The sequence below is a fragment of the Corvus hawaiiensis genome, chromosome 10, assembly GCF_020740725.1.
Source record: "Corvus hawaiiensis isolate bCorHaw1 chromosome 10, bCorHaw1.pri.cur, whole genome shotgun sequence".
Lineage (NCBI taxonomy): Eukaryota > Metazoa > Chordata > Aves > Passeriformes > Corvidae > Corvus > Corvus hawaiiensis.
Genome location: NC_063222.1, coordinates 16178003 through 16202757, shown reverse-complemented (window position 1 = coordinate 16202757; position 24755 = coordinate 16178003). Strand labels below are relative to the sequence as shown.

The 24755-nt window shown below is 37.1% G+C and overlaps 1 protein-coding gene across 6 annotated transcripts in view; it reads right to left on the bottom strand.

Moving 5' to 3' along the window:
- ATP13A3 (ATPase 13A3) overlaps positions 1 to 24755 on the bottom strand; it is a 58374-nt gene that overhangs the window by 19395 nt on the left and 14224 nt on the right. For 5 of the 6 annotated variants that reach the window (XM_048314219.1, XM_048314216.1, XM_048314214.1 and 2 more), the window contains 15 exons: positions 17698 to 17791; positions 15778 to 15951; positions 15066 to 15236; positions 14698 to 14768; positions 11001 to 11081; positions 10211 to 10280; positions 9240 to 9374; positions 8396 to 8468; positions 7518 to 7649; positions 6311 to 6490; positions 3310 to 3467; positions 2461 to 2649; positions 1480 to 1541; positions 727 to 877; positions 516 to 632 (listed from right to left, as the gene is read on the bottom strand). In XM_048314219.1, the coding sequence (XP_048170176.1) occupies positions 516 to 632; positions 727 to 877; positions 1480 to 1541; positions 2461 to 2649; positions 3310 to 3467; positions 6311 to 6490; positions 7518 to 7649; positions 8396 to 8468; positions 9240 to 9374; positions 10211 to 10280; positions 11001 to 11081; positions 14698 to 14768; positions 15066 to 15236; positions 15778 to 15951; positions 17698 to 17748 (1815 nt within the window). In that variant the 5' untranslated portion in view covers positions 17749 to 17791. Of the gene's footprint in view, positions 1 to 515; positions 633 to 726; positions 878 to 1479; positions 1542 to 2460; positions 2650 to 3309; positions 3468 to 6310; positions 6491 to 7517; positions 7650 to 8395; positions 8469 to 9239; positions 9375 to 10210; positions 10281 to 11000; positions 11082 to 14697; positions 14769 to 15065; positions 15237 to 15777; positions 15952 to 17697; positions 17794 to 24755 lie in introns of those variants that run through there. The other variant, XM_048314217.1, reaches the window with a different exon arrangement.

Here is a 24755-nt window from a genome sequence, read left to right as displayed (position 1 = left end):
AATCTGGATATACATTCACATGCTTAAAATTTCCCTTCGTGAAATATTTAAAAATACTTCAAAATACAGCTAGAACGAACTTTTAAATCTGCTAAGTACATTTTGTTTTTTTACTCAGCACTTAATATATCTCTAAGGTACAACAGTGGCAGAATTCCACACCACACAGTGACGTTAACAAATGATTGTTGTAACTGAAACTGCAAGGTGAGCACACCTAAGCACCTCATTAACACAGTAGGAATTTGGTAACAACACCAATATTAAAAGGTGTAAGCTCAAAAAGCGTTTCTGTACTTTATAACCAGTCTGTAAAGGTAATAATGCTGACACTGTTTGCTCACCTTGAAAGTGGCATATACTGAACCACTACCTTCAACAACGGTTTAAACATGCTTGTTGTGTCTTTGCCATCAAAACCCTCACAGTTCTGATCCTGTTTCAGTTTTATCAGCCAGAACCACAGCATACAGTAAAATGTGTTTCTTTAAATCAATTGTTTTGAGTTTTTATACCATTTCTTGATCTGTTGCTTGCTTGGATTCTGGGGAAAGTTGTTTTGAAGGTCGAACCACTGTCGGCATGATTTGATTATGAAGGGCTGTTTCCTCTTCAGTTGCTTCTTCTAAAATCTGTATTTAAAAAAAAAAAAAATCAACTAATTTATACATTCATTAACTTTGACTTGTTCATAATGCAATTTTCAGGGAAAAAACCAGCACTTACCCATCCTATTGCTTCAAACATCTTCAAATCAAGCGGATCCCCAGAAAGTACCCCTTCAATTTTTGTAAGGGAATGACAAGTTGCCATGCAAGCAACAAACTCTGACTTCAGCAAGCTCTCACTGCAAGCCCTCTCTTCCGGCAAAAGGAAACTGAAACAATGAAGTAATAACATACTTAGGGCTGTAATTATTTATTATGAGCCATTTCAAAAGGTTTGTTTAGATTAACAGAAGAAAATTGACTGCACAAGTCCCTTCACTTGTATTTTCACACATCACAGAAAACAAATTAGGACTCTGGGCTGGAATCTTCAGAAACCATGACAACTTCTTCCTCCTTCAAACACTGCGTGTTCATTCCCTGTCTAGGTTGATGTCTCATACAAAGCCCTCTTATCACTTTGTACTTAACTTAATTAGCTAATTCAGCTAATAAGATAATTCATTTTAGCAGCCTGAAAAGTCATCGCTTAGGAGGACAGGATTAAAGAAACATGCAACAGTATCTGCAACAGTTTTGCAGTATGACCCTAATGAGGTCTCAGACTCTAACAAATAAAATTCTACCTCAGCTTTGCTGGGGAGTTGTAACTTGCACTACACCTAAACCACAGTTTAAGTGGCACCCCTACAGCTCATTACAGAAATGTAAACATATATGAGCTCACACTGAATTTTCTATTCTATTCTGCTGAAGCTGTTACACTACAACTGAGGATCATATTTACTATCAGCTCTGAGCTCATCCTTACCGAGCATTTTCCACCCGCTGAATTCCCCAAAGATCCAAGCCATCCTCAGTAAGTGTGCCAGTCTGCAAAAGAGACCAAGGGGCATGGCATGAAGAAAAAGCCTTCAGAAATAAATTATCTTCAGGCAAAGCAAAAATTAGCAGCTATTTAAGCTAATTGCACTTGAACAATATATTTTCTTTCATTTTCACATACAAATCAAGACTACGGGACAGAAAATACAGCGTAATACTTGCTTTTTGCTAGTAACTGAGTTCCAAGCCTGTTAAATAACTTTAAAAAACATTCAAAGCAGTCATGCCCCTCACTAGAGACAGGACAAATTAAAATCCAAAGATTTTAAGGGTCTGTTTAATCATCAGTATACATCATCTCAATATCCAGGGACTGGGGACAATGGAAAACAGGGACTAAACCATTAGTACTATCTTACATAGTTAGAACAGTAACTGAAATGTATTTACAAATGAAATAATACATTTAGTATCAGATTTTATCTCAAATAATAAGTATAAGGAGGAGAATGAATTTTATCTAGGAAGCAGCCAACAGCAAAGAATTCTGTCTAGCAGCATTACTCTTTCACTCATGTTTCGTTGAGGAATCTTAACAAAATATGCTCACTCAGCTTTTCATTGAAATGAGTAAAAATGAGAAAAAGTCTGACTCCACACTGAGTTCTTCAGAAGCTTGTGTTCTAAACAAACCTGTTAGTAAGCCTCTACTCTCACATTTCTGACGTGCCAGTAGTTAAGATGGGTCTTGGAAGTCTTAAGGTAAGAAAGCAGCTCTATTACAACATTTTAGAGAAGATTAAATTAAGAGACTTAACAGATGGTAAACACTGAATATCTGGAAGCTAACAGATCACAAGTGTTCTAACTTATATGAAAAGTAATGTGTTTTCCTTTTTTGCCTACACAAACTCCCTTTTCTAAGACAATGCCCCTCCAGGTGGCAAGTTTTCAAAATTCACCTAACCTTATCAAAACACACAAGGTTCAGCTGGCCACAAATATTTATCCTTTGTGGGCTGATGCAGAAGATGCCAATTTTTTTCAACCTTCTTTGTGCATAAACAATGCCAGCAGTCATAGCAGCAGGGAGTGCTGGAGGCACCGTGATAGTGATAATGTCAAGAGACTCGATGATGATGGTATGAGCTGGAACCTGCAACAGAGGTCAGAGTTAATGAACAAGAACTCACTGCTTACAGATTCACTATCCCACTGAAGTGCTACCAAGAGTAAAACCCACGCATTGTTTTCCCCAGTACAGCGTGTTCTGGATTGCCCAGAAATTTAGCACAATCTTCACCCAGCATCAGCAACCACAATAATCCAGTCCTAAATTATCCACAATGCATAACTTCAAATTTGCACTTTATCCCCTGGAAATATATTACTTTAAAACATTAGCTGAATAATGCAGAATTTTTTGAGACGAAAAAAAAACAAACCAAAAAAGTTAACAGTTATCAGGTTATTTTTTGATAAGGATTTTTTTTCCTGCAGCATGTTTTAGATGTGCTGTATCCTATTTTTTCCAACTGTATATAAGTCAGATAGTAATCTTACATATAACAAAGATAAAAATCTAGTAATTGGATCAAGAGAAATCAAGGTAAACTCAAATTTCTCTGTAAGATATTCAAATTCTGCTTCTGTGCTGAATTGTATTCTCAGTAACCTTGTCTCATTTCATTGATATAAAACAGAGCAAAAAAAAATCACTTTAAATCAAATTGCTTCTCATCATCTTAAGTGTGATGGAAGTCATGGTCACTCTTTTCTAAAATATGGCAATTCTGGACCAGAAATGAAAACATACCTCATTTAAGATGCTATTGACAATTGTGTAAAGAAACCCAATGCCTGCCACCACCACCAGAGACAGGAGAAACAAATAGGCATCTCTGTAGAGCTTGAAATCAGTTGGCTTTGGATACAGTATGGAACGAACAAGCTGTCCTTTAGCAGTACTAAAGCCTAGAAATAAAAAAGGAGTTAAGTTATTAAAAGTATAAACAAAAGCAAAGCTATTCAAATATATTAAAAACCTCAGTAAAACGCTCAAGCTACTAATTTCATTACAACTGTGTCTCAATATGCATAGCAGATGTTTTGCAATACTGTAATTAAGGTGCTTTAAAAATGTACATGCACATCCTACTAAGAGCTTCTCTCCTATGGCAAGGACATGCAGCTGATGCAAACAAACCCCTCAGCAGCAGCAGCAAATCCTCACATGGTTTGGCCTGGCAGAGTTTGTTGTAGTGCATTTTGTCCCTCACAGTGCAGAGCTAGTGGGTATATTTATTATCTAATTAAGCCAGTCCTTGCAAAAAGAAAATTAAGATATTCAGAATCCAACATTACATGCTTAAATGGCAAGTCTCCATAAGGTCCCTTGACAGCCAGAATGAAAGATTCAAAAAATCTGCAATGCAGGGAGTCATCTTCTGGAGAAATCTACCTCTTGATGGCATTTTGACAACTAAACTCGGAGACTACCCTTCTAAAGGTCTTACAGTTGAACAACCAACAGATATCCCAACGTCCTCCTTGAACCTTTGCCTCAATGGCTAAAGAGGCCAACATTAATGCCCAATTTTGTGTGCTCAAAACATTTTCCATCTGCTTAGACTTCGAAGTCTATTACTACAACCTAACATCAATGCCAGGTCTTCTGGCATTAGTAACAGCTCCCTGACAGCTTCTCAGTCTGCAAGCCACCATTGCAAAGGCTGAGTCCTCCACTCTGACATTTGGCATACAGGATTTTACCAAAACAGAGCAACTATGGCATCACTCTTAAAGTGGATGAGCTCATCACAAGAGGAAAATGCATGAAGCGTCCAGGCTTTGAATCTGCTACTGTAGAATACAAGCCATGGGCCTGTTCAGAGAAGTTCACCGTGTCTGTATGTACTTGAGAATTTAGCAATGAGTGTTTTGTAATTCAACATAGTGGTCAACAAAAAATCAGAACTATTTCTACTTTTTCTCACATGGTTTTGCAGAAGGTTCTGCAGCTACACAGGATAGAGCAAAACAATAAATGCAAACCTCATGGGATGTCTTTGGAACACACTGGATGTACAGATAACTTTAGTGGACAATTCTGTTCTCTAAAGCAAAATAACCAGTTTTGAATTCTTTTCAATTACAAACAGGAGCTACAATGACATCCATCAACTGAGTTTTAGAAGGAAAGAAATGAATACGTTTTATGTGTATTTCAGCTGTAACATCAAACATGTCAAGTTAAAGGCTTAACTTGAAGAGTACTATGAGTATAGTCCCAGCAGCTCAATCTTATATCCTGGTTTATAAAAAGATTAGGACTACATGCCTCTGCACACAACCATATAGAGTTCTGTTCTCCTAGATCTTTTAAGGACTAAATTTTAAAGTACCTTCAATTTTGTGGCATTTCCCTCCCTCATACAAAAGGATTTTTTCTGGTCTCAGTGTGAGAGAATTACTTTAGTTCTTACTATCAGACATCTTAGGAGCAAGAAGCTACAAGTGCTGTGACATCTATCCAGTTCTGTGGAGAGGGAAATTCCCTACTTGCCTAAAAACTGTTCCTGTAAACCAGACAGGAGAACAGAGGATTTTTTATCACTTTGCTCCTCTCTCTATACATAGCCACAGCAGGAAAAGCACGATTGTGCATACATAAAACCTGAATAAAGCCCATAGAGCGGAATTCATCCTGTTTACAACAGGAGCTAACTCGGACCTGCCATGGGCAAAGAACATTTTACCAACTTCCAATGTCAGGGCAGTAAGACTCAGTGTGCTGGGAGCAATTGCAATGCTCCTTGTAAGAGTTACAGACCACGGTATCAGACTTTAAAAAAAAAAGGTACTATCCTTCCTGCAGAGCAGAAGTAACAGGCCTTCAGCAGCTCATTTCTGTTGCTGTTTGGGCTCACTTTGTTGTACATGCACACCAGGCTGGGCACAGGAAATTTATTTAAGAAACAAAACAAGTTGAGATGGATATTATTAAAAGGCAGATGTGTTCAAGGGAAGGAAAATATCTCTTTGAAAGATAAGACTAATAAAAGCCTCAAGAAAGAGAATAAAACAAAAAATCGTAACTTTTACTTCTAAAGCAGACTAACTGAAGGTGAAAAGAATACACCAGAGTTAGGAAGCAGCTAATTAGGATGAAGTTATTTGTTGGAAAATTTGCTTTAAGTAGGAGTCTAATCAATGCAGTCCAATTTCTTCTATCTAATTCTATTGTACCTAGATTATAGCTTGCATTCATTTATTTTGTGGTAATTTTCTTAAGATGATCTTTGTAAAGCAGAATCCTACAATTGTACTGGCCTGTACAATTGGTTTTCATAGAATATCTGTATTAATTAACCCCAAATCTCTAACATATGAATTAGCATTTCTGTAGACAAATCAAATTCATTTTTTAAGCAAATGTTATGTACTTTGAAATAAGTATAGGCAAAGATAAACATTTGGCATGAATGTCTGTTAAAATAGCTGTTCCCCACTACCCACCCAATCTGATGGTATTTTCCAAGAGGCACATGCAGTTCAACCAATGCACTATAAAACAATATCAAAAGGACATGAAAACCTATTCAAATAAGTTTTAAATTGATGCTGAAGACTGATTCACTTTCTTGCTTACCAACTGTTAATCTTCAGACCATCATCTGGTTTTATTATGGTTTTAAGACTTTTATCAAACTATTTGGGGTATATTCCTTTACCCAAGCTTAGCAGTATCAGCCAGTTGACACACACCAACAAACGGGAGTAGTACATTAACAAGGGATAAACCCAACAATCAATACCTGTTCTCACTACCAGAGCTTTGACCAACTCTCCAGTGTAGAACCGGGTCTGAATGACATTGGTTCCACAGAACAGCGTGTGCCGCTTGTGCACTTCGGGACTGTAGATCTCATCTCCCACTGCTTTTGGATATTCCGAAGGATTTGGCAGATTAATCTTTGTGACAGGAACACTTTCACCTTAAAGGAAAGAAAGTCTCTAAGCAAGATCAAAGAACAGACATTTTTTCATTCACAACTCTGAGTAGAATAATATAATCTCACTCCACCAGCATGCAGGCAGAATTATGGAAGTAATCTTCCTTTCAGCATATTATTAGGTAGTCCCTCACCTATTAGCCTCAGCTCAGCAGAGTCCTTACCCAAATGCTATTTAACTCTATTCCTTATTCACCAATACAGCTTTTATGCCCCTTACTTCAAATCACACAGATGTAAAACAGAGTTCATTAAACAAAACCAAGACAAGCTTCCTTCTCTTGCTGAAAAGCATCACCCCATCTTTACTCAGAAAAACTAGAAGCTGAAGAAAATTATTCTCACCTCCTTTGGTGACCAAGTGCACTCAAGCTAGGGCTGCAATCAATTTTTATCAGTTGCTAGCAGCAGCAAGAGGATCAAGTATATTCAAAAAAACTGAATATGACAGAACACAATCTCTGAACTACAATCTTCTAAAGGCTGTCAATTTGGACAGATTATCCTAAGAGTAACAAGAAGTCCATTCTAGTCACTGAAGCTGTCCTTTAAATACATCAGATCCCTGATTTCAGAGTATGCAGGCACAACTTGAGATAATAATTTGTGGTTTTAAATACAGTAGAACATTCTACTCACTACCTTCATTTTTGGAAGAAGCTAAAAAGTTTGGGCAAAAATTTTCTGAAGAAGCAGGCTTCAGAACTCCGTCTGCACTGAGAACACCAAGTCAAGAGGCAGGAAGACAAACTATCAAGGAGAAATCTTTTTAACAAGAAACCATCATTCATTTTTGAAGTTTCCAAGCAGTATCGGGGTAGCTGTTGCAGATAAGCAGGACACAAGTATATAAGTTCTTAGGAACATGTCTAATTGTAAGAACATACACATTTCAAACAAAATAAACATATCCACTTCTGCTAAAACATACTTCAAGTAAGAAGCCACACTTATTTTGTATAAACTAATACATTTAGCCATGCAGCACTGTGTATCAAGTTTACTTTACCTGTTAGCATACTTTCATTTACAATGCAAGTCCCACTGAGCAGTACTGCATCACAGGGCATAATTGTCCCATTGGATGGAATCAACATGGTATCTCCAGGCACGAGGTCGGTGGAAAGGATTTCTTCTATTTCTGAATATTAAAACACAAACAAGTTTACTCGAAAACAGCCACCATCTACAACACCTGATAAAGATCTTCACATCCAAGATCCAGGTGGTGACAAATAAGACTATACTTCATTTCATTAATGGCATGAAGTGATTTTAAAAATATACAGAAAAAGCCATTGATTTGCTCCAATTCCACCACAGATTAAACTAAACTCCAGAGCACACGGATAGAGTTCATCAGGACAAATGAAAGGAATCAAGCTTATACAAAAGATATTAACAATTAGCTACAGTGTAACTTCAGTATAAAGACATGAGTCCAACAGAAATGTATGTCTTAAAAAACAATACCATGCATCACAACCTTTTGGATACCACACCTTTAACTGCTGTGGTATCCAAATCAGCAGAAGTTCAGAAATCATCTTGCAGTCTTTGTTGGCTAATAAATTGTAATGGAGACCCAACACATGCACATCTTTAAGTCAAGAAAAAAACTAGAATGACAATTACATAAGTGGAATGGTAGAGAATGAGAAACAGCAAAAGGACAAGCACCTAATCTAGAACAAACCTGACACTCACTGAAAATACCATCTAGAAGACTAACCCCGAAAACATTACACTAAATCCCACTTTGAACTCCTTTTCCCATGCAATTTTGCTAAGGAATGCAAGCATTTCAAGAACAGATGCAGAACCACTTTACACTCACACTTCACAAACAATTTAAATTCAACCTTCCAAGCCACCAGTGAAATTTACCTTGGTTTCCTCTGCAGACAGAGACCCTTACAATGCTGTGAGCTGCTACCATGTCATGTAACATAACATATTGCTGCAAAGGGGAGAAAAGTTCATTATTCAAAAGCACAGCTTATCTTCTTCTAAATGCACATTCTAGCTCCACAGTTAAAAGTGATGAGATTCTCTACTAATGTTCTTTAACAACAAAATGCTACTCAAAACATTCACTTGAACACAGTTTAGAAAACTTGTGGGCAAATAAAGTTTGAGTGCATCAACCTGTACAGGCTCCTATTTTTAACAGCATTCTGGAAGCAAATATGCACTGTCATGCAAAATCTTATAAAATCATTTGGTCATTAACATAAAAAAGTAAAAGCTGCAGTGATTGTATGAACTTGAATTAAGGTAAAAGTTGTTTGGGTTTTTTTGGCTCTCGTCTGAATTCAGAGATTGCAATTTAAGGATAATTACTACTTTGATTTCCATCAGCTAAGTCTACAGAGAAAATCGAATCACCAATTTAACAATCCACACATTTCACTGGTGCTCAATTCTGTAGGGCCTTTTCAAACAAGGAAACAATGCAAGATGGAATCACTACTGTCAATAAAACTTGGTTCATAAACTTGTGTCCGGGTTTTATTTAAGCAAGGTAGTGTTTCTGTTATCTGAGGCCAACCTATTGTCTGCAAAGGTCTCAAAGAAAACTATAAATCTTTCAGCTCCAAGAGGCAAAATGCATAACAATATTCTACCTGTATAGCTCTGGAAAATTCTTAAAGATTTGTAGGCAATTTCACAACAAAATAAGGCAATCAGTAAGAAACCAAAAAGATGCCTCTATTTTCTTTGAGCTTACCTTTCTAATGGTGTAGAGTGAGCTAACAATGGATATTACAGACATAATCACAATTGCTAATGCATAGTAGTGATACTCATCAGTGATCCACAGTATCACACTGAACAACTGGAAAATGTAAAAAGGGTTGAGAACCTAGAAGAGTGACAGAACATTCAAGTTAAACCAAAAGGTCACATGCGTTCTCCATCAGAACAAAGCTGAAATTACCCTCCTCCAGGGAGGAGACAGTTTTAGTTCCTTATACATAATTTTTGTTTGGTTTGCCAAAATGATCCTTTTTTTCACTACTTCCTCAGCCCCTCAAAAGCACAGTTCTCACTAAAATAATACACAAATACAGACTTTGAAGACTGCATGCATTTTCCCCTACACCTCAAAACAAGGAAATGGGAATATTGCATGCACCTTAAGTGACAATTCTTAAACCAACTGGGATGTTATTTTCTATTTCTTCTTAATAAATGCCCTGCCACCTTCAGTTCTTACTCCGCTTGATCAGATTAGAGAGTTTCTTTGTCCAAAAGTTCTACTGTGCATTATTATAACAAACCAGGTATTGAAATCCACCTAATACAAGGAAAATGGAACAAATCCAACAGAAGTATATACAACACCACATTTGATTTGCTGCGTATGTTGTAATACACAATCCCTGAGCTCCTCATGGAGAACACAGCAATTTCATGTTTTAAATTAACTACAAAAAATAAATAAGATGCTGAGCCTTTCAAAGAATTCTGACATGTTTTCTAATGTCCTTACTAAGGCACCAGGCGGTGAACTCTGGAGAGCTTGTAGCTGGGGCTTCTTTGATCCTTAGCTCTAAGGAGAGCTGGACAGCTCAAAAAAATTGTCCATATGATTTTGTCTTACAATGCTGGGCTCTAGGGGAAGGTTTCCAATTGCACTTGAAGCAACTTTCAGTGATATACCTTTTGTCTTTAATTTTGTTAAGGAAAAGATTTTACCTCCTTAACGAGAAGCTTAAAAATGGAAGGCACTTTCACAGCAATTTCATTTACTCCATAGAATGCTTTCCTGCATTAGAAAAGAAAAATACCAAAAAAAAGTTAAGATTTTATTAGGAGTCTTACTGATGTCAAAGTAATTCCACTAATATGATAAAGTATAACATGTCCTTAAATCTGTGACTCCCTTCTTATTTATCATAGTTTCAAAAAGTGCTTTTCAGAAAACATTTACCTAGTGAGATGTTCCAATACAAAGATAATCATTTTATACTTCAATTTAAACTGTACCTTATTTTCAGGTTCTTTCATAACAAGATTTCCCTGTAAACTCTGTATGGGTCCAATGTTATTAAATATGTCATTCTGAAAGCCAGTATGTAATTCTCATTAACTTAAGCCTAAACAAGTGTTAACTCTTACCCTGCAGTAAGACGCTGTTTTCAAGGTCCTGTATCTTAGTTTTATTCTTACAATGAAAAAAGGCAAATCCTGAAAGGGGGAGCAAGAAACCAAGCTCTGATGGGATCTGAGCTGATTAAATGACAGTGACATGAAAAAGCCCTTAAAATTATCTGAGGGGAAGGTTTTTATCGTAGAAAAACACACAAATTACCAGAAGATGAATTGATGAGCAAGCAGATGTTTCCACATTTGAACCTGTATGAAGGTCTTATTTTCAAAAAAATCAGACACTGATCACTCCGTTGTCTTCTGGGCTTTTTAACACTCTGAGCACAGGTAATGAAACATAAACAATTCTTCCCTTTAAATACTACTGCAATATTACCTGTAATCATGCATTCCCTTTGTCAGTCCTGTGCTGTGTTCGTTATGAATTGCAGAGCAGAAGGTAGATTCATCTAGACCTCTAAGTAAAGGAAAAATCAGTAAGTTATTTAAGAAACCTGATATTTATAATTAAGTTTTCAGTGACTCAAAAGAGCTAGGTCTTTGTGAAGAGGTATACACTGTTTTACACAACAACTGCACATACCAGTGAGACATTAAAAGCAGTCTTCTTGTTGATATATCTTACTCTGTAGGATAGTCATACCAATTTCATATAAAATGGAGACACTTAAAAAATTAAGTAGAATACTAGCATAACCAGTATTCAAAGGTCTCTAAAAAGTGAGCAAGTTTTATAAAACATTATACGAAATCAATAGAGATTCACATTTCTTCAAATTATCTTTATCTGACTCTAAGTAGCAATGGAAGTATTTTAGAAATAATTATTAATCAATTTATTAAATAAATCCATACCACAGCTATTTTGCAGCATCTTACTATCACAGTGTTATTCATGACTAGGAAAAATACATTCTGTATTTTCAGTTCTTTCTTATCACCAGAAGACTGATTTTCACAGGACTTCTCCACATGCTGTGAAAGCCAATGCTGTGCTTCAGGAAATCTGCAGACATGCAGAAGCACCTGAAACATCATTATGTTTACAGCTATGGGATTGTGTTAACTACGAAACTCTGTAAATCAGATGTATGCTGCCCAATATCCAGGCATTTTCTTATGGACATACTCTGGAAGCACAGGAAAATATCATCACCTCCCAAAAGGCTTTCACAGATGCCCTGACAAAACCAGCACTATTTCACACAAATCTTTTTTATATTGGATATCTATTAAGTTATCTATCAAAAATGATTCGGAGTCGTCCCAGTAGAAAGAAAAAAACCACCCAACTCTTTACTGTGCATATTTAGTAACAATTACTTCCATTCTCTGTAACACAAGGAAAGCTTTAAATATCCTCACTACTGCAAAGCCGAGGATCACATTTCCACCAACTGCATGTACAAGAACAGAAGACAAAAATTATGTGCCAACCTGGCCCTAGGTTTACAAAGTTTCCCTAAAACTTTTTAAGTTCAAGGATTGTAAAAATACTATCTTAGATTTAAAAATACACAAAACTCTGTTAATAGCTGTGTCTTTCCTCCCACTATCACAAAAAAAATCTTTCTTTTCCTGCAGGAAAAGAAATGTAACTGGATTTAAGGAGGGTCCCTAAATTTAAGTGCTTTATACACAAATATGCATACCTATGTGTGCAATGTCTATGTAAAGACAGAGCTTCTAGCAGGACGTTCTCTGCTTTTTTTTTTTTATTCAGTCTGCTACAGACTGAATTCCCAGGGCATTAATAATAATAATAAAAAAAAAATCCCTGTGTGCAGCATTTAGTATATAAAGCACTCATCAACCCACTCAGAAATTCAGTTGACAGTAGCTAAAACAAAACAGACATCCAAGGTCAGAGTTGCATCCTCTTTGGCTATGTGACCAAGCCTGACTTAGTCCAAGAACAATTACACGTGCATTTCCTGTGTTTAAAACAGTGATCTTAATATTATGGTAATATAAAAAGAATGATATGAAACTCAAGCTCTCATAACTGAATTAGTTGCCCAAGAAATCTTGATTTGCCTCCCTTCTGTGTCATGCTAAGCCTTTCATTATGTGATCAAACTGTTCTGTCTCTGGGTACTTGCGTAACCAGCTGCCCAAAGTGAATGTTCCTCATGCTGCAGTGTTGTGCTTAGACCACAACTACAGGCGTGCTGCCTGCCTTAAGGGTTTTACTATAAAGCCTTCTGTCTCACAGACTCTCTCTTTACAAGTATTAACTTGATTCTCTACCATGTTATTAGGTGATATCAATTTTTGGTTTATATATACAAACTGAAGAGCAGAGTAAGAAAACATATCTTGGAAAAGGACAAATTTTTTAAGACTTCAGAGCATTTATCATTCACAAGCTCAGATACTACTTTGCACATGGTATCTAGTACTTCACCACACAACCACTCCTTTAGAGAGAAGTTGTAACAAACTGGCATTTTTATCTGACCTTGTGGAAAAGTGACTTAGTGCTCTAACAGTATCCAGTATGTCTCGGATCCAGTTCTTTCTCCTCTTTATTATTCAATAGCTAAATAATCAGGTCCAGCTCAGTTACTGTACCTGACTAAACAAGTGGCCAGGCTCAGTCATGGTTAATACACCAAACAAATGAAAGTTTGGCTTATCAGCAAGAATGTGATTGAATAAATGCTCACATAACTTCACAGGCATATCTGAGATTTTTCCAGGGCTTACAAATTGGCTGAGTTATCAGAAGAACATCAAAAGGCACAGTCAAACAGCCACAAATGCCAAGTTTCAAGTCACTGCTTTAATGCTGAGGAACAACACTTTTTTCTAAACACATGGAGTAGTATGATTTTTTCCCAATACCTGTTCTTAACATACAAATACAGTTTCTTAATCTCAGCTGTGGGAACTATTCCCTTTGAACAGTTTAAACTAGGAGCACTATAGGCATGAAAACAGGAGCCCGCAATGCAAAATGACAAGTGTCGCTACCCACACAACTGTATTTCATGGGAGGCTTAGCAAAAAAAATGCATACAAAGCTTTTAATGATTTACTCAAGAACTGAGACATTTCCACCCTCCCAGATGAAGACTGTTCAGTTTTGTAATTGCTTGTGTTATAATAATTTCTTAAAATTGTTTTCATTGCTGATAACTTTCCATATTATTTGCACATACTTTTTTTGGAAAAAACAACATTGGCAAAGTATGTTTCTTCTAAGAGAAATTTTGGCTGTTTTGCTTTCCTTCAGCCACAGTCATGAATTTTTTCTATATGTAATGCTTGAACTTCTCCACATGATGGTTCAATGCAGTGAACACTGATTTAAGTTTAAAAGAGGTTATATTTCTGATCTGAATTTATCATTTTAATGTGCAGTTGCCAAAAGTGGACAAGCCTGTGCTCATTTAACTTGTGGCACTATGAGAAGGCCTTATCACAGAAAGAAAAACTTTCTTCTTCAACACTAACATCATGCAACAGTGCTGCTGGATAAGAGAAAATACAGTGCATCACAAGCTAGTACTGCCCACTAAAAGACCTTTTTTATCAGCGCAATAGACCTGGTTTTGTTACTAAAGAGTAACAAAAGATGGATCAGATCCAGCTCAACTGCACTAAAACATAGCAGCAGACCCACACAAAGATGAGCAAAAACGGTATTTGCTGAACTCCCCTTCTTCCTAGATACTCCTTACGGGTCTAGCTCAGCAACACAAAAAACATAAGTTATTCCATCATAAGCAAAGTTTTTGAGTGTTTATAGAAGCAGTACTACTGTCTATGAACGGGTGCTCTGATTCTCAAATAACACTCCAAGAAAAGGCAAAAAGCCTGCAGAGGCATGCAGCCTGTCGCCCTACACAACTCACGCTTGATAAAGGCAGATTAAACAAACACCTTCTTTCCAAATTCACACCGAGTTAAAATCACCCTGCACTCACTGTGGTTCAAACAAAGACTCAAAGAGCTAAAATAGCTGGTCAGGAAATAACACCAATTTTCAGCATATTTTTAGGCATGCTATTGTATTTTTTTTTAAATGCAGTTTGAAGCACAACGTATAAGAAAAAAGGATTTCTTACCGTACAACATCAAAACTTTGAACTGAATCATTCCAAAAGTACTTCACACTGTGATGTGTGAAGTAACGAATCTGTAAGGGCAACAAAACATAGATGTTAAACTGGTATCACTTAACACCTCTCTTCTGACTTTATTCTCAGAGGTGACAGAAAGTGAATTTAGAAAAGCTTCACTGAAAAATGAATACTTTTCTTTCAACATAATCTTTCAAGCTTTCCACAATTTCCAGAAACAGGTTATTGAGGAGATTTCTGTTCCATGAGTTAGCCTTTCAAACAAAAGTAGCAGCTCACATGTACTGCACTGTGTGTATTTATTCTCAATAGTACTTGAGAATTAGCCAGCATAGTATTGCAGGTTTACTTACAGGCAAATATTTTTTCGAATCATTTTTATTCTCTTCTGCAGCAGATTCAGAGAAATGAACAGCATGGCCATTTGAAACCTTGTGCACTAGAGGGTTAGGATTCCGTAAAGGATTGGCTCCCAAAGAAGGCATAACACGAACCTTTGCACAAAACCATATCTTGAATTCATCCTTAAAAAGAGGGGGGGAAAATGATCTAGTCAAAAGAGCATTTAAACAGCATTTTACTACAACAGCTGTAGCAAAATCACAGATAATAGATTAGCAGAGCCCATACAGAACTACAGAACATTATCTCCAAGTTAATATCAGCTACCTTAAGAATAACTTACTTTCTACAATTCTAAAAGCGTATTTTTTGCACTTGGGTCAGCAGTTAACACCTTACTTCAACAAATGTATCTTTGCTGAACAAGGGAGGGGAAACCATGTTTCAGCTTATATGAACAAGGTATTTGTTCTGTAACTTTTGATGACAACAGCATTCAAGTATTTAATTCTTAAAACTGCACAATAAACTATTTGCTATGCCCATTGCAAACAGCTGTCAGTCTTCCCACAGAAGCAGCAAAGCTACGCACAAGTCCCAGGGAGCAGAGTTCTGCAGTGCTGTAAAACACAGTCATGTCTACACTGCAAGGCAAGGACTGGAGTAATCTAGCAAGCAGAAGGACCTGAAAACAGGGAGAAGCACATCCCTCTGCACACTTACAGTTGTTCTCAGCAGAACCACCTCACAGTCTTTAAGCGCGCTCCTTTTGCACGTTGCTTTCACGCGCCACTGGGGCATCCAGTAGAGGAGGAGGAGGAGAAAGCCACCAGAACAGATCACTCCTACAGTAACTAGCACCAACTTCCAGCGACACAGATCATAGCCATAGATCTCCTGCATGGAAGTAGAAACAAGTAATGATGACTCTCTTTAATTATTCTGGCTCAGGATGCCAACATTAGTTTTTCATAATGTGCAGTATTTAAAGCAAATCAAATTTCAAAACCATTTCCTCTTTTTTCTTTTCTGGGGGAAGGAAAGATTTGAAACACTTAATACACGATGGAGTGGAAGCAAAAAGGAACAGTTTTGCTTAGTCAGAAATATAAACATCAATAAAAGCCTGACAGAGGCAGATCATCCACACTGTGTAAAACATTTCATGGCAGGACCTGTCTCCTCTCTGCACTGCTCCCTAAGGACTGACGTTGCTACACAACCTGCTCTACCTCCCAGAGAACATTTCTGACCATGACACAGCACAAGTTAGCTGAACGTTTAAGAGCAAAAGCATGTGGTTTTGCCAAATGCTAATTTTATGACATAGCATTTGATCAGCTAGCATTCACAGTGAATTATTACTGCAGGCTGAATTTTATACATTCTAAAAAAAACCATAAATACATCAAACACCACTTTTTAGTAGAGAATCTTGCTTATATTGCCTGCCATTTAACAAGAAATGCTACTTTACAAACTCCAAGCCACACTCAAAGGTTCTGTAACTTGCACCAGTTAGAAAAATCCTTCTCCCATTAAAAAAACCCCAAGTATTCAGCGTGCAAGCACCAACTTAACTTGATGACAACCAGGAACAGAAAATAATTTAGTGATTTACTGGATACTGTGTTACATTCCTGAGTTTCACATTACATCATCAGATTATATTTCCTGCTGTAAAAGGGCGATGAAGTTTCCCATTGAGTCCCACCCATTGTTCATATTGACATTAACTTCTCAGATTTTTTCACTTTTCATTAAACAGTGCTGGAAATTGTTTAAACTCCTTTCCTAAGAAAAGGCTTTTCAAAAGTTTGTTTAGCCACCTTCTCAGATGACAAAAAGCAGAGATAAAGTCCATTCTCTCTTGCCCCCAAAACATTCCTTAGCAATAAAAATAGGAGAGTGAAAGATGGTGAGAGAAGTTAATACTTCTTTTTAGGACAAAATAAAATTATTTCCTCAAAAAAATATTTATTTTAGTGATCAGGCCATAAGCATCTCCTGTTCTAAGATGCATTTGCTTACTCTCTGTATTAGAGCTGTCTAATGAAGAACTGCTTTTCCTAGCAGTGTGCACAAGGACAGAACAAGGACTTCAATTCACAGAAACCTACCATTTTAAAAACAAAAATCCCTACATATACCAAATGGGCTAGAAAAATCCCTATGAACCCCAAGTGGGCTAGAAATCAAAATATTAGCTGCTAGTACTTCCCTGTCAAAGCTTACTGCTTTGAGTCACATTATGAAGCATTAACCTGTTTTAACATTCAACAAAAAATCTCCAGGATTTGGAAGGAAGAATCCCCAATTTACCAAACAACAACAAAATAATAGTAATAATAAAAAAACCAAAACACAACCCGTTTTGTTTCCACTTTCATGTTTAAAAAAAGAAATGTTAAGCATCAAAATGTGTTATCTATTGGACTACTGACCTCAACAGAAACCTTTCCTATCCCATGACTAATTTCCTAATACCAAAAAATATTGCCAAGGATAACCTTATAAAATTGCTAAATTGATTTAAACTGAGACAATCCACTTCCTGATGTAATATGCCCCCCTTAAAACAGAAAAAACACCTGAAAATGTGTTTCTTTCATTATATAAAAACAGATTACCAGAATTCATTACCATCTCATCTTCCTCTGCTTTATTGACATATTTCTTTTCTTCTTTCTCCATGTTTAGTATGATATGGAACTTCTCAACTTGAGATATGGAAGACCTTCAACAACAAAAGAATTAAAAATTGAAGCAACAGTACTGATTTTATACCTAAGTTTTAGGTTGTTTCAAGTTACTTCTGGTAAATGCATCTACATAAAACACAACACTGACTCGGTATCAATATTTATCTTCAATTTGCACTGTTACTAGTTTCTAGAAGTAACTATCCAAGGAGTTCTATAAAGCTTTATGATTGAACATCAGATGAATACAAGTGAAATACTGCATAAACAGCAGGCTTTAAAAGAGGGGGCAGAAGCTTGTACTAATTTAACTTGGCTACATTCTACATGCAGCAAGCAGTTTTTGGTACATGCTACAAGCTTCATGATGGAAATGTAAATTAATCCTGTAAAACAAAAGCTTAAAAGTAGGTATCACTCTATATGTAGTAGCTCCAATCAGATGCTTTCAGAAGTCAGGCTATCCTTCAAGAGGAAAGGCACAGTACCCCTGAGATCTACACTTCTCATCTGAGCAGAAGAATAAATACATGCTTGAAAAAGTTTAGTCCCCAGTTTATTTCTAAATCAAGATATGTTTTTTGGTCAGTCTTTTCCCTTCTTTCTAATTCCTCTACTATTCAATTTGCATCAAAATCTCTCAGAGTTGCTAATCTTGAGAAGTGCTTTGAGGACAGATTATGATCACAATTTTCATGAATAAGGAAAGGAATGGAAAAAATATGGCACTGTCTACGAGATGAATGTAGTGCACACAGATACTTATTCCAAAAGGGGAGAACTACGAACAAAGGCTACAACATACTATGAGGCTTATCAGAATTTTCCTCATCACATAAGCAAGTAAAATCAAAAGTACCATGTCAAAAAGCCAAATTTTTGAAATTAAAACTGCATCTAACCTTCATTTGGGCACCCCTGTACCTGTTAATTGTATACAATTCATAATTAATGCACAGGAACAAACAACTACCACAGTTAAAATCACTAAATAGCCAGTGCTCACCTGCCAAGACATGGATTAACTACAATTCTCTGCACTGACATGGTACAGTCTTCAATTTTATTTACTACACATACATAGATCTCTTGGAAGACAGCACTTGCTACCACAGCTTATAACCAGTCCTCAAGTATTAAGTCACAGCACAAGCAGCTACTCTGATTGTCATTTTTCAGGCTGCTATTAGTATTAAGTAGACAGTAAGTACAATCACTACCAACTTCTCTGTCATTAACTCCCCAACATTTTCACAAACCAAATCACTGGACTCCAAGTCAGATCCTCTCAAAGTCAGCCCCCGGATCCATGCACTTACAATCACCAGCAATGCCAGCTTCAAAGGGTCCCTCCTCCCAACTCCTGCAGCTTATCAACAGCATCACATCCGCACGTGTCTTCTGCAACCTACCATCTCCTTTCCAGTTAACCCAATAAATGAAGCAGGAACCCAACAGGAAAGGTTTATTTTGCTACCCAGATCTGGATCTCCTCAGAAATCTATTCCCACTGCTGAATAAGGTCCTAGTAGAAGAAACACACACTCGGAGAGAACTGCATCACAGCACAGAACTGAGTCTCAGGTGAGAAGAAGCTCAGTACTTCATAAATTAAGTGCTTGATACAGTTTGCATTTTGTTCTGAATGGAAAGAAGCTAACGTGGCAACAACTGCCTCCTTTGATTGGAGCACCAGGTCACACTTCCCTTCCCTTGTTAAGCTGAAAATTTTCTATTGCTATACTATAATTTTACTGCAGATTTATTTGGAAATTAAGCCACACAAATCATTAAAGTTCTAAACCACACTTTTGTTTAAATTGCCACTTTTCTTAACTGAGCAGCTTTCTATTCTGGGAAAGATAGAGATAATATATAAAACCAGTTAAAATCTGTCCTAAATCTACACAGGATTGCTAAGAAAGCTCCTGAGGACAATCTTTCAATTAATCACATCAAACAACTTTATATACACCATACAGATCACATTTTCAATCAAGAAGCCATGCAGCCAGACAAAGTTCTGTGTATTTACAGAATTATACTTCTAATAGAGTTCACAGCTCCAGGAAAGAATTATTAGCTTAATCATACTTGAACTAGTCTGCGCTTAAACAAACACACACTTCCCCACTGTAACGTACAGTAACATCAAAAAGGGTGCCTGCAGGCAACTCTCCAACCTTGATGGACATATCAAGCAGGAACTTGATACAGGAAAGCACCAGGCAGAAAAATAAATGCAAATAGCTTCCAGATCAATGGATCTCAACTGAGATTTCAATATGGCCAATATGTCAGCACAGGGACCTTATGGAACATCATGACAGTATGAGAGAGAAGTGCAATTGCCTTCATTTAGGGTTGTTCCACTGCCAGGAAGGAACATCAAGTTGTGGGTCTGAAGAAGTACGAAAGGAAATCTCAGCACTAGCAATAATGCCTGTGATTCAGTAAGCTCTTTGAACAGCTGGGAAGAATCAGACAGGGAATACATGAGGAGAATTAGGAGGCTATTTCTGACTCACATCATTAGCTCCATCTGCATTATTTCATACAGACTCATTTACTGAACAACCTTCAACTAACACACATTCTCAACATGGCACATACTGCTGGTAATTTTCCATATTAAACTCAAATTCAAATCTCTAAACTTAAAAAGCATTATAGAGATAGTTTCTTTGTTGATGGGTCACGAAAATTATTCTTATTCCATAGCAAAGAACTGCACTCTTTTGCCAGTCTTATCCCTTCTGGCACACCATCAGCCCAAGCTTATCATCAAAAGCTCAAATGCTTAACTGCTTTGGGTTTGTCTCCCATTGCCCTGCTGAAAGTTGGGGTTGAACACCCCCACATGGACTCCCCAGGGCTGCCTCCTTGAGTGACTTCAGGCTGCTGGGTCAGACTGAAAAAACCTTACCAATACAGAAGAGACTTTAACAATCTGCATTTGAGTTTTACTTCCTTCCTTCTATAATATGATGGGGAATTAAACATTTATCTACTTTAACTTTTTAATTAAAGATTTAAATATAAACCTTGGACTTTTCAGACTATGAGAGAGTATGACATTTTACTAGTACTCAAATTGAAGTGAGGTTGAAATCCACTTGCAATAAGCAATATGAACATGGGAATATCCAAATATAATGTGCCTCTGATGCACATTACAAACCGCCACTCAGCCTCTCCCCAGGCCAAGTTCCCTGGAGTGAATAGCTAGAGAAATCCTCTCCCCCTTTAACAAACTGAGAATAGGAACCTTTTAAGGAAAGAACTTTTAACCAATGGAAGTGGTGAAAGTTACTATCATTACACTCATAATTTTTACTTACTGAGTTGCTATTGTATAGCTAAGCATATTCTAAAGTCAGAGAAGTCAGAAATACCAAAAGGTCTGTAAAAGAAAATGCTGTTTGCCACTGAGATTAACAGAATGAAATCACTTGCAACATTTTATAACAATGTAGGTATAAATTTAACAAATGGTCTAGAGATCAGCTGAACAGTGTCTGAACTGTAAGTACTTCTAAGAGCATACATTTGAGTCACAAGCTTAAACAGTAAATCTGCAACTTTGCAAAATACAGTATATCAAAATAAAATAGCATTTGAACAGCATTTCCAATTTGTTACTGTCCTGAAGAGTATGCAGCTGTGAGCAGGACAGCACCTGCAGCTTCAGACTTAAGTTGATACTATTTTGGAGCTAAAATAAATCACAAATGGGATCACTGAAGAAATTACAGCAGAGTACAGAGCTTAAAACTATACGCATCCCTCACAGTGAAGACAATGCTGCACCTTTTCTCAATTACTGCCCCACTCTGCATTTGTTCATCTATCCTGACTAAACAACGAGGATACCAAGCAACTGTACCAAAATATTTGTAAGTAACAAACATTTGTATCAACAGCATAAAAGGTGCAAGTGAACTCATGGCATGTTCATTAAGGAAATTGTTCTCAAAGCACCAGAGCAAGTCTCCATCAGTACACCTGAAGAGTTCTGCAAGCCACACTTTCGAAGGACTACTTACTGACTTACCTCAAGTCAGTTTTCAAACAGCTGGCATCATCAGCAAACTATTTCAGTGCACATTTTACCCTTAGAGTTTGATTTGGGGGGTGGGAAGCAAAGACAATCTTCCCTCGTTGTCCTCAACATTTGTCCCAATTCCACAATCCTTAAAAACTAATTCATACACACATTGTTGCCCTCTATTTATTCTTCCAGCTTTTCAACATAAGTGGAAGTTTCATAGCTTCAAGAGAAAATCTTTAAAGTATGGACAAATTACAACTACAAAAGAAGAAACTTTTGATATCTCCTGCAATCACTGGGTAATTTAAACCCCAGATGTCTCAAATTAAAATTAATTTTTAAAGATCAAGTCTTTAATAAAATCCATGTATGGATACACATAAAAATTATCTATTACTTTTTCTTATGCTCTTGTCTTCTGTCTGCTTAAAATGCATGAGTAAACTTACACATTTGTATCTTAAACACTCCCTATTTTCTTCTTTTCAGATATTTGTAAAAAGTCCTGTGATAACTAATAGTTTCTCTTACCAACAAGCAGTCCAGCAGCTGTCCTCTGCACTTGCTTTTGTTACCATGAGTTAGCGAGGCAGTTCTTAATAACAGAGACCCTATCTACAAGGGAAGTCCTGACAAATGAACTATTTTGTCTAAAATCTAAAAAAAGTCTCCAAGGGCTTTTCAAACTGTTATCAAAAGATTAACATATCAAAGAAAATTTGGCACTGCTTGGAATGTTGCTTTTTTTTTTCCCTCTTCCCTCCAGTGTGGCTGAACAATTGCAAGACTGTGGCCGGGCTGGCGCGGAGGCTGCGCTTCCAGGCATCAGCCGCCCGGTCCAGCTCCTTCTATTCAAACGACAAATGCCTCCCCAGGAGCCTGCAGACACTTGCAGGGCTATGCACAAGCCCTGATACTATCTGCTCAGCTAAAAGCATCTATGCTTCTGACCAAACCCTTCCTTGTATTTACAGCGGTTGCGAGAGAAGACAACAACATCCATACTGAGGAGCTCCAGGCAGCAGGTCAGAAACGCGCACATTTCTCACTCAGCATTTTGCAGTTTATCACAGTACATAATGAAGCGATCACACACACCAAATCAGACGACCTTTACAGACTGAGTGCTACAAAGCTAAAAGTGAACTTTGTCACTACCTGAACATCACAGAAACAAGGTACTTTTCTGTACAAGACAAGCCTCAACCAGCTCTGCTTTGACAAGAACACTAAAGGCAAATGAAGAGATGTAACAAGGCAGACAGAAAAAGCAAGAGACACACACATGAGAGGCCAAACTTCAAATTCACCTCTGTGCTAAGAGTCAATCTTCCTCAGCACCCTATGCAATCACTCTCAATAAATAAATCAAAGTAAACTAATACAGAAAGAAAATTAAGAAAAAAAAAACTTGACTGACCTGTCTAGAAAACAATCAAACACGATTCCTATTCCTTACATCTGAGATATTGTCCTAGCAAGTGACTCTCCTGGGTCCAAACAGGCTACTAAAGCACTAAAACTCCTCTTCCAGAACTTATTTACAACAACTGCATCCTCCAATAAGAGACATCTTACACCTCTGTGGTTAAAAATTAAGTTTCTAAATAGTTCAATGTCATTAAAAGCTTTTCAAATTTCTGAATAAAAAACACCTTGAAAGTCATCATCTTCAACTGTATCCCAACTAGCTGCCAAAACACAGGAAAAAAAGCGGGTTTTCTTCCAACTGGGAAGCCAAACATTATTTAGGTCACTCAGAAATTCAAAATTTCTGCACTTTAGAGCTATACTTTCAACAATTTACCCCAAGAAGAAATCAACCCTACAAGGGAAAAGACCTTACAAAGGCAATGTTTACCACTAGGGTAAACCACTAGGATAACCACTTATTCTTGTTACAGTACCATGAGATTCCCACACACTGAGATCAGTTACCAAACAGTCCATTTTTTCCAAACGTTATAGTAATAAAGTTTTCTTTGATTCATGCAATGGGCATAAAATGGAGGTAAAAGAATTGCTTCACATACACAAAACACCAGCTAATGCTCAATCTCTGCCATACTGGCAGTAATGAAATTAAAACTGAAGAAATACTCAAACTGGAAGAGCCATAACAGGCCAGGAAGAGGAATGAATGTATCTTCTAAGAAAATATTCCATCTGAAATACATCCGAATTCTTAGGAAAGATGAAAACTCAGCCTGGGTGATAGCTGACCATTAGCAGAAGAGGATGGCAGTTCATTTTCCTAAGTGACTGACAGAATGATCAAAAGTATATTCTTTTGCCCTGCCACAGAAGCTGCCTTTCTACATCCCCTTACAAGGGCTGTGCATCAGGTGTTGCACAAGACCATTTGGCACATCCAAGGAGACAGTTCTGCACTCATACATACCTCAGGCCAAATGCCAAGATGCTCTGAATATTAAATGTATTTCGAAATTCAAATGCTATAATATGCCTATCTGCATAAAAAACAAAGTACCTCTTACCTAAATACCAGCAGTAAAAAACAATGAAAATGCTTCTTCAAAATTATTCCAGAAGATTTAGAACTTCTTTTCCATGGGCCATGAAAACATTTCTAGGCACACTGAAAAACCCTGTTCTTGACCCAAGACCTCCTCTGCCATTGTGCTAAAGAGACCTCTTGGTCTGTACAACATTTGGCAGCACTGGCCATGCAAAGTTGCATTCGATACATCTGCTTTCAATGCATCTGCAATATTTATCCTCATGTCAGAACTGCCAGCAGGCAAGGAAAGAAGTTCTAGGTATAGCTTAGGAGACCATGATTCAGAAAAAGCACACTTTTAAATGGAGCTATAAAAATAGAAGGAAAAGTCTTATCAGCTATTACTACTTGAGTCTGCAGCTCCTGCCCATGCCAACTGCCAATGAGTTCCACATACAATACCTGAAAAGCTGAACCTAAAACACAA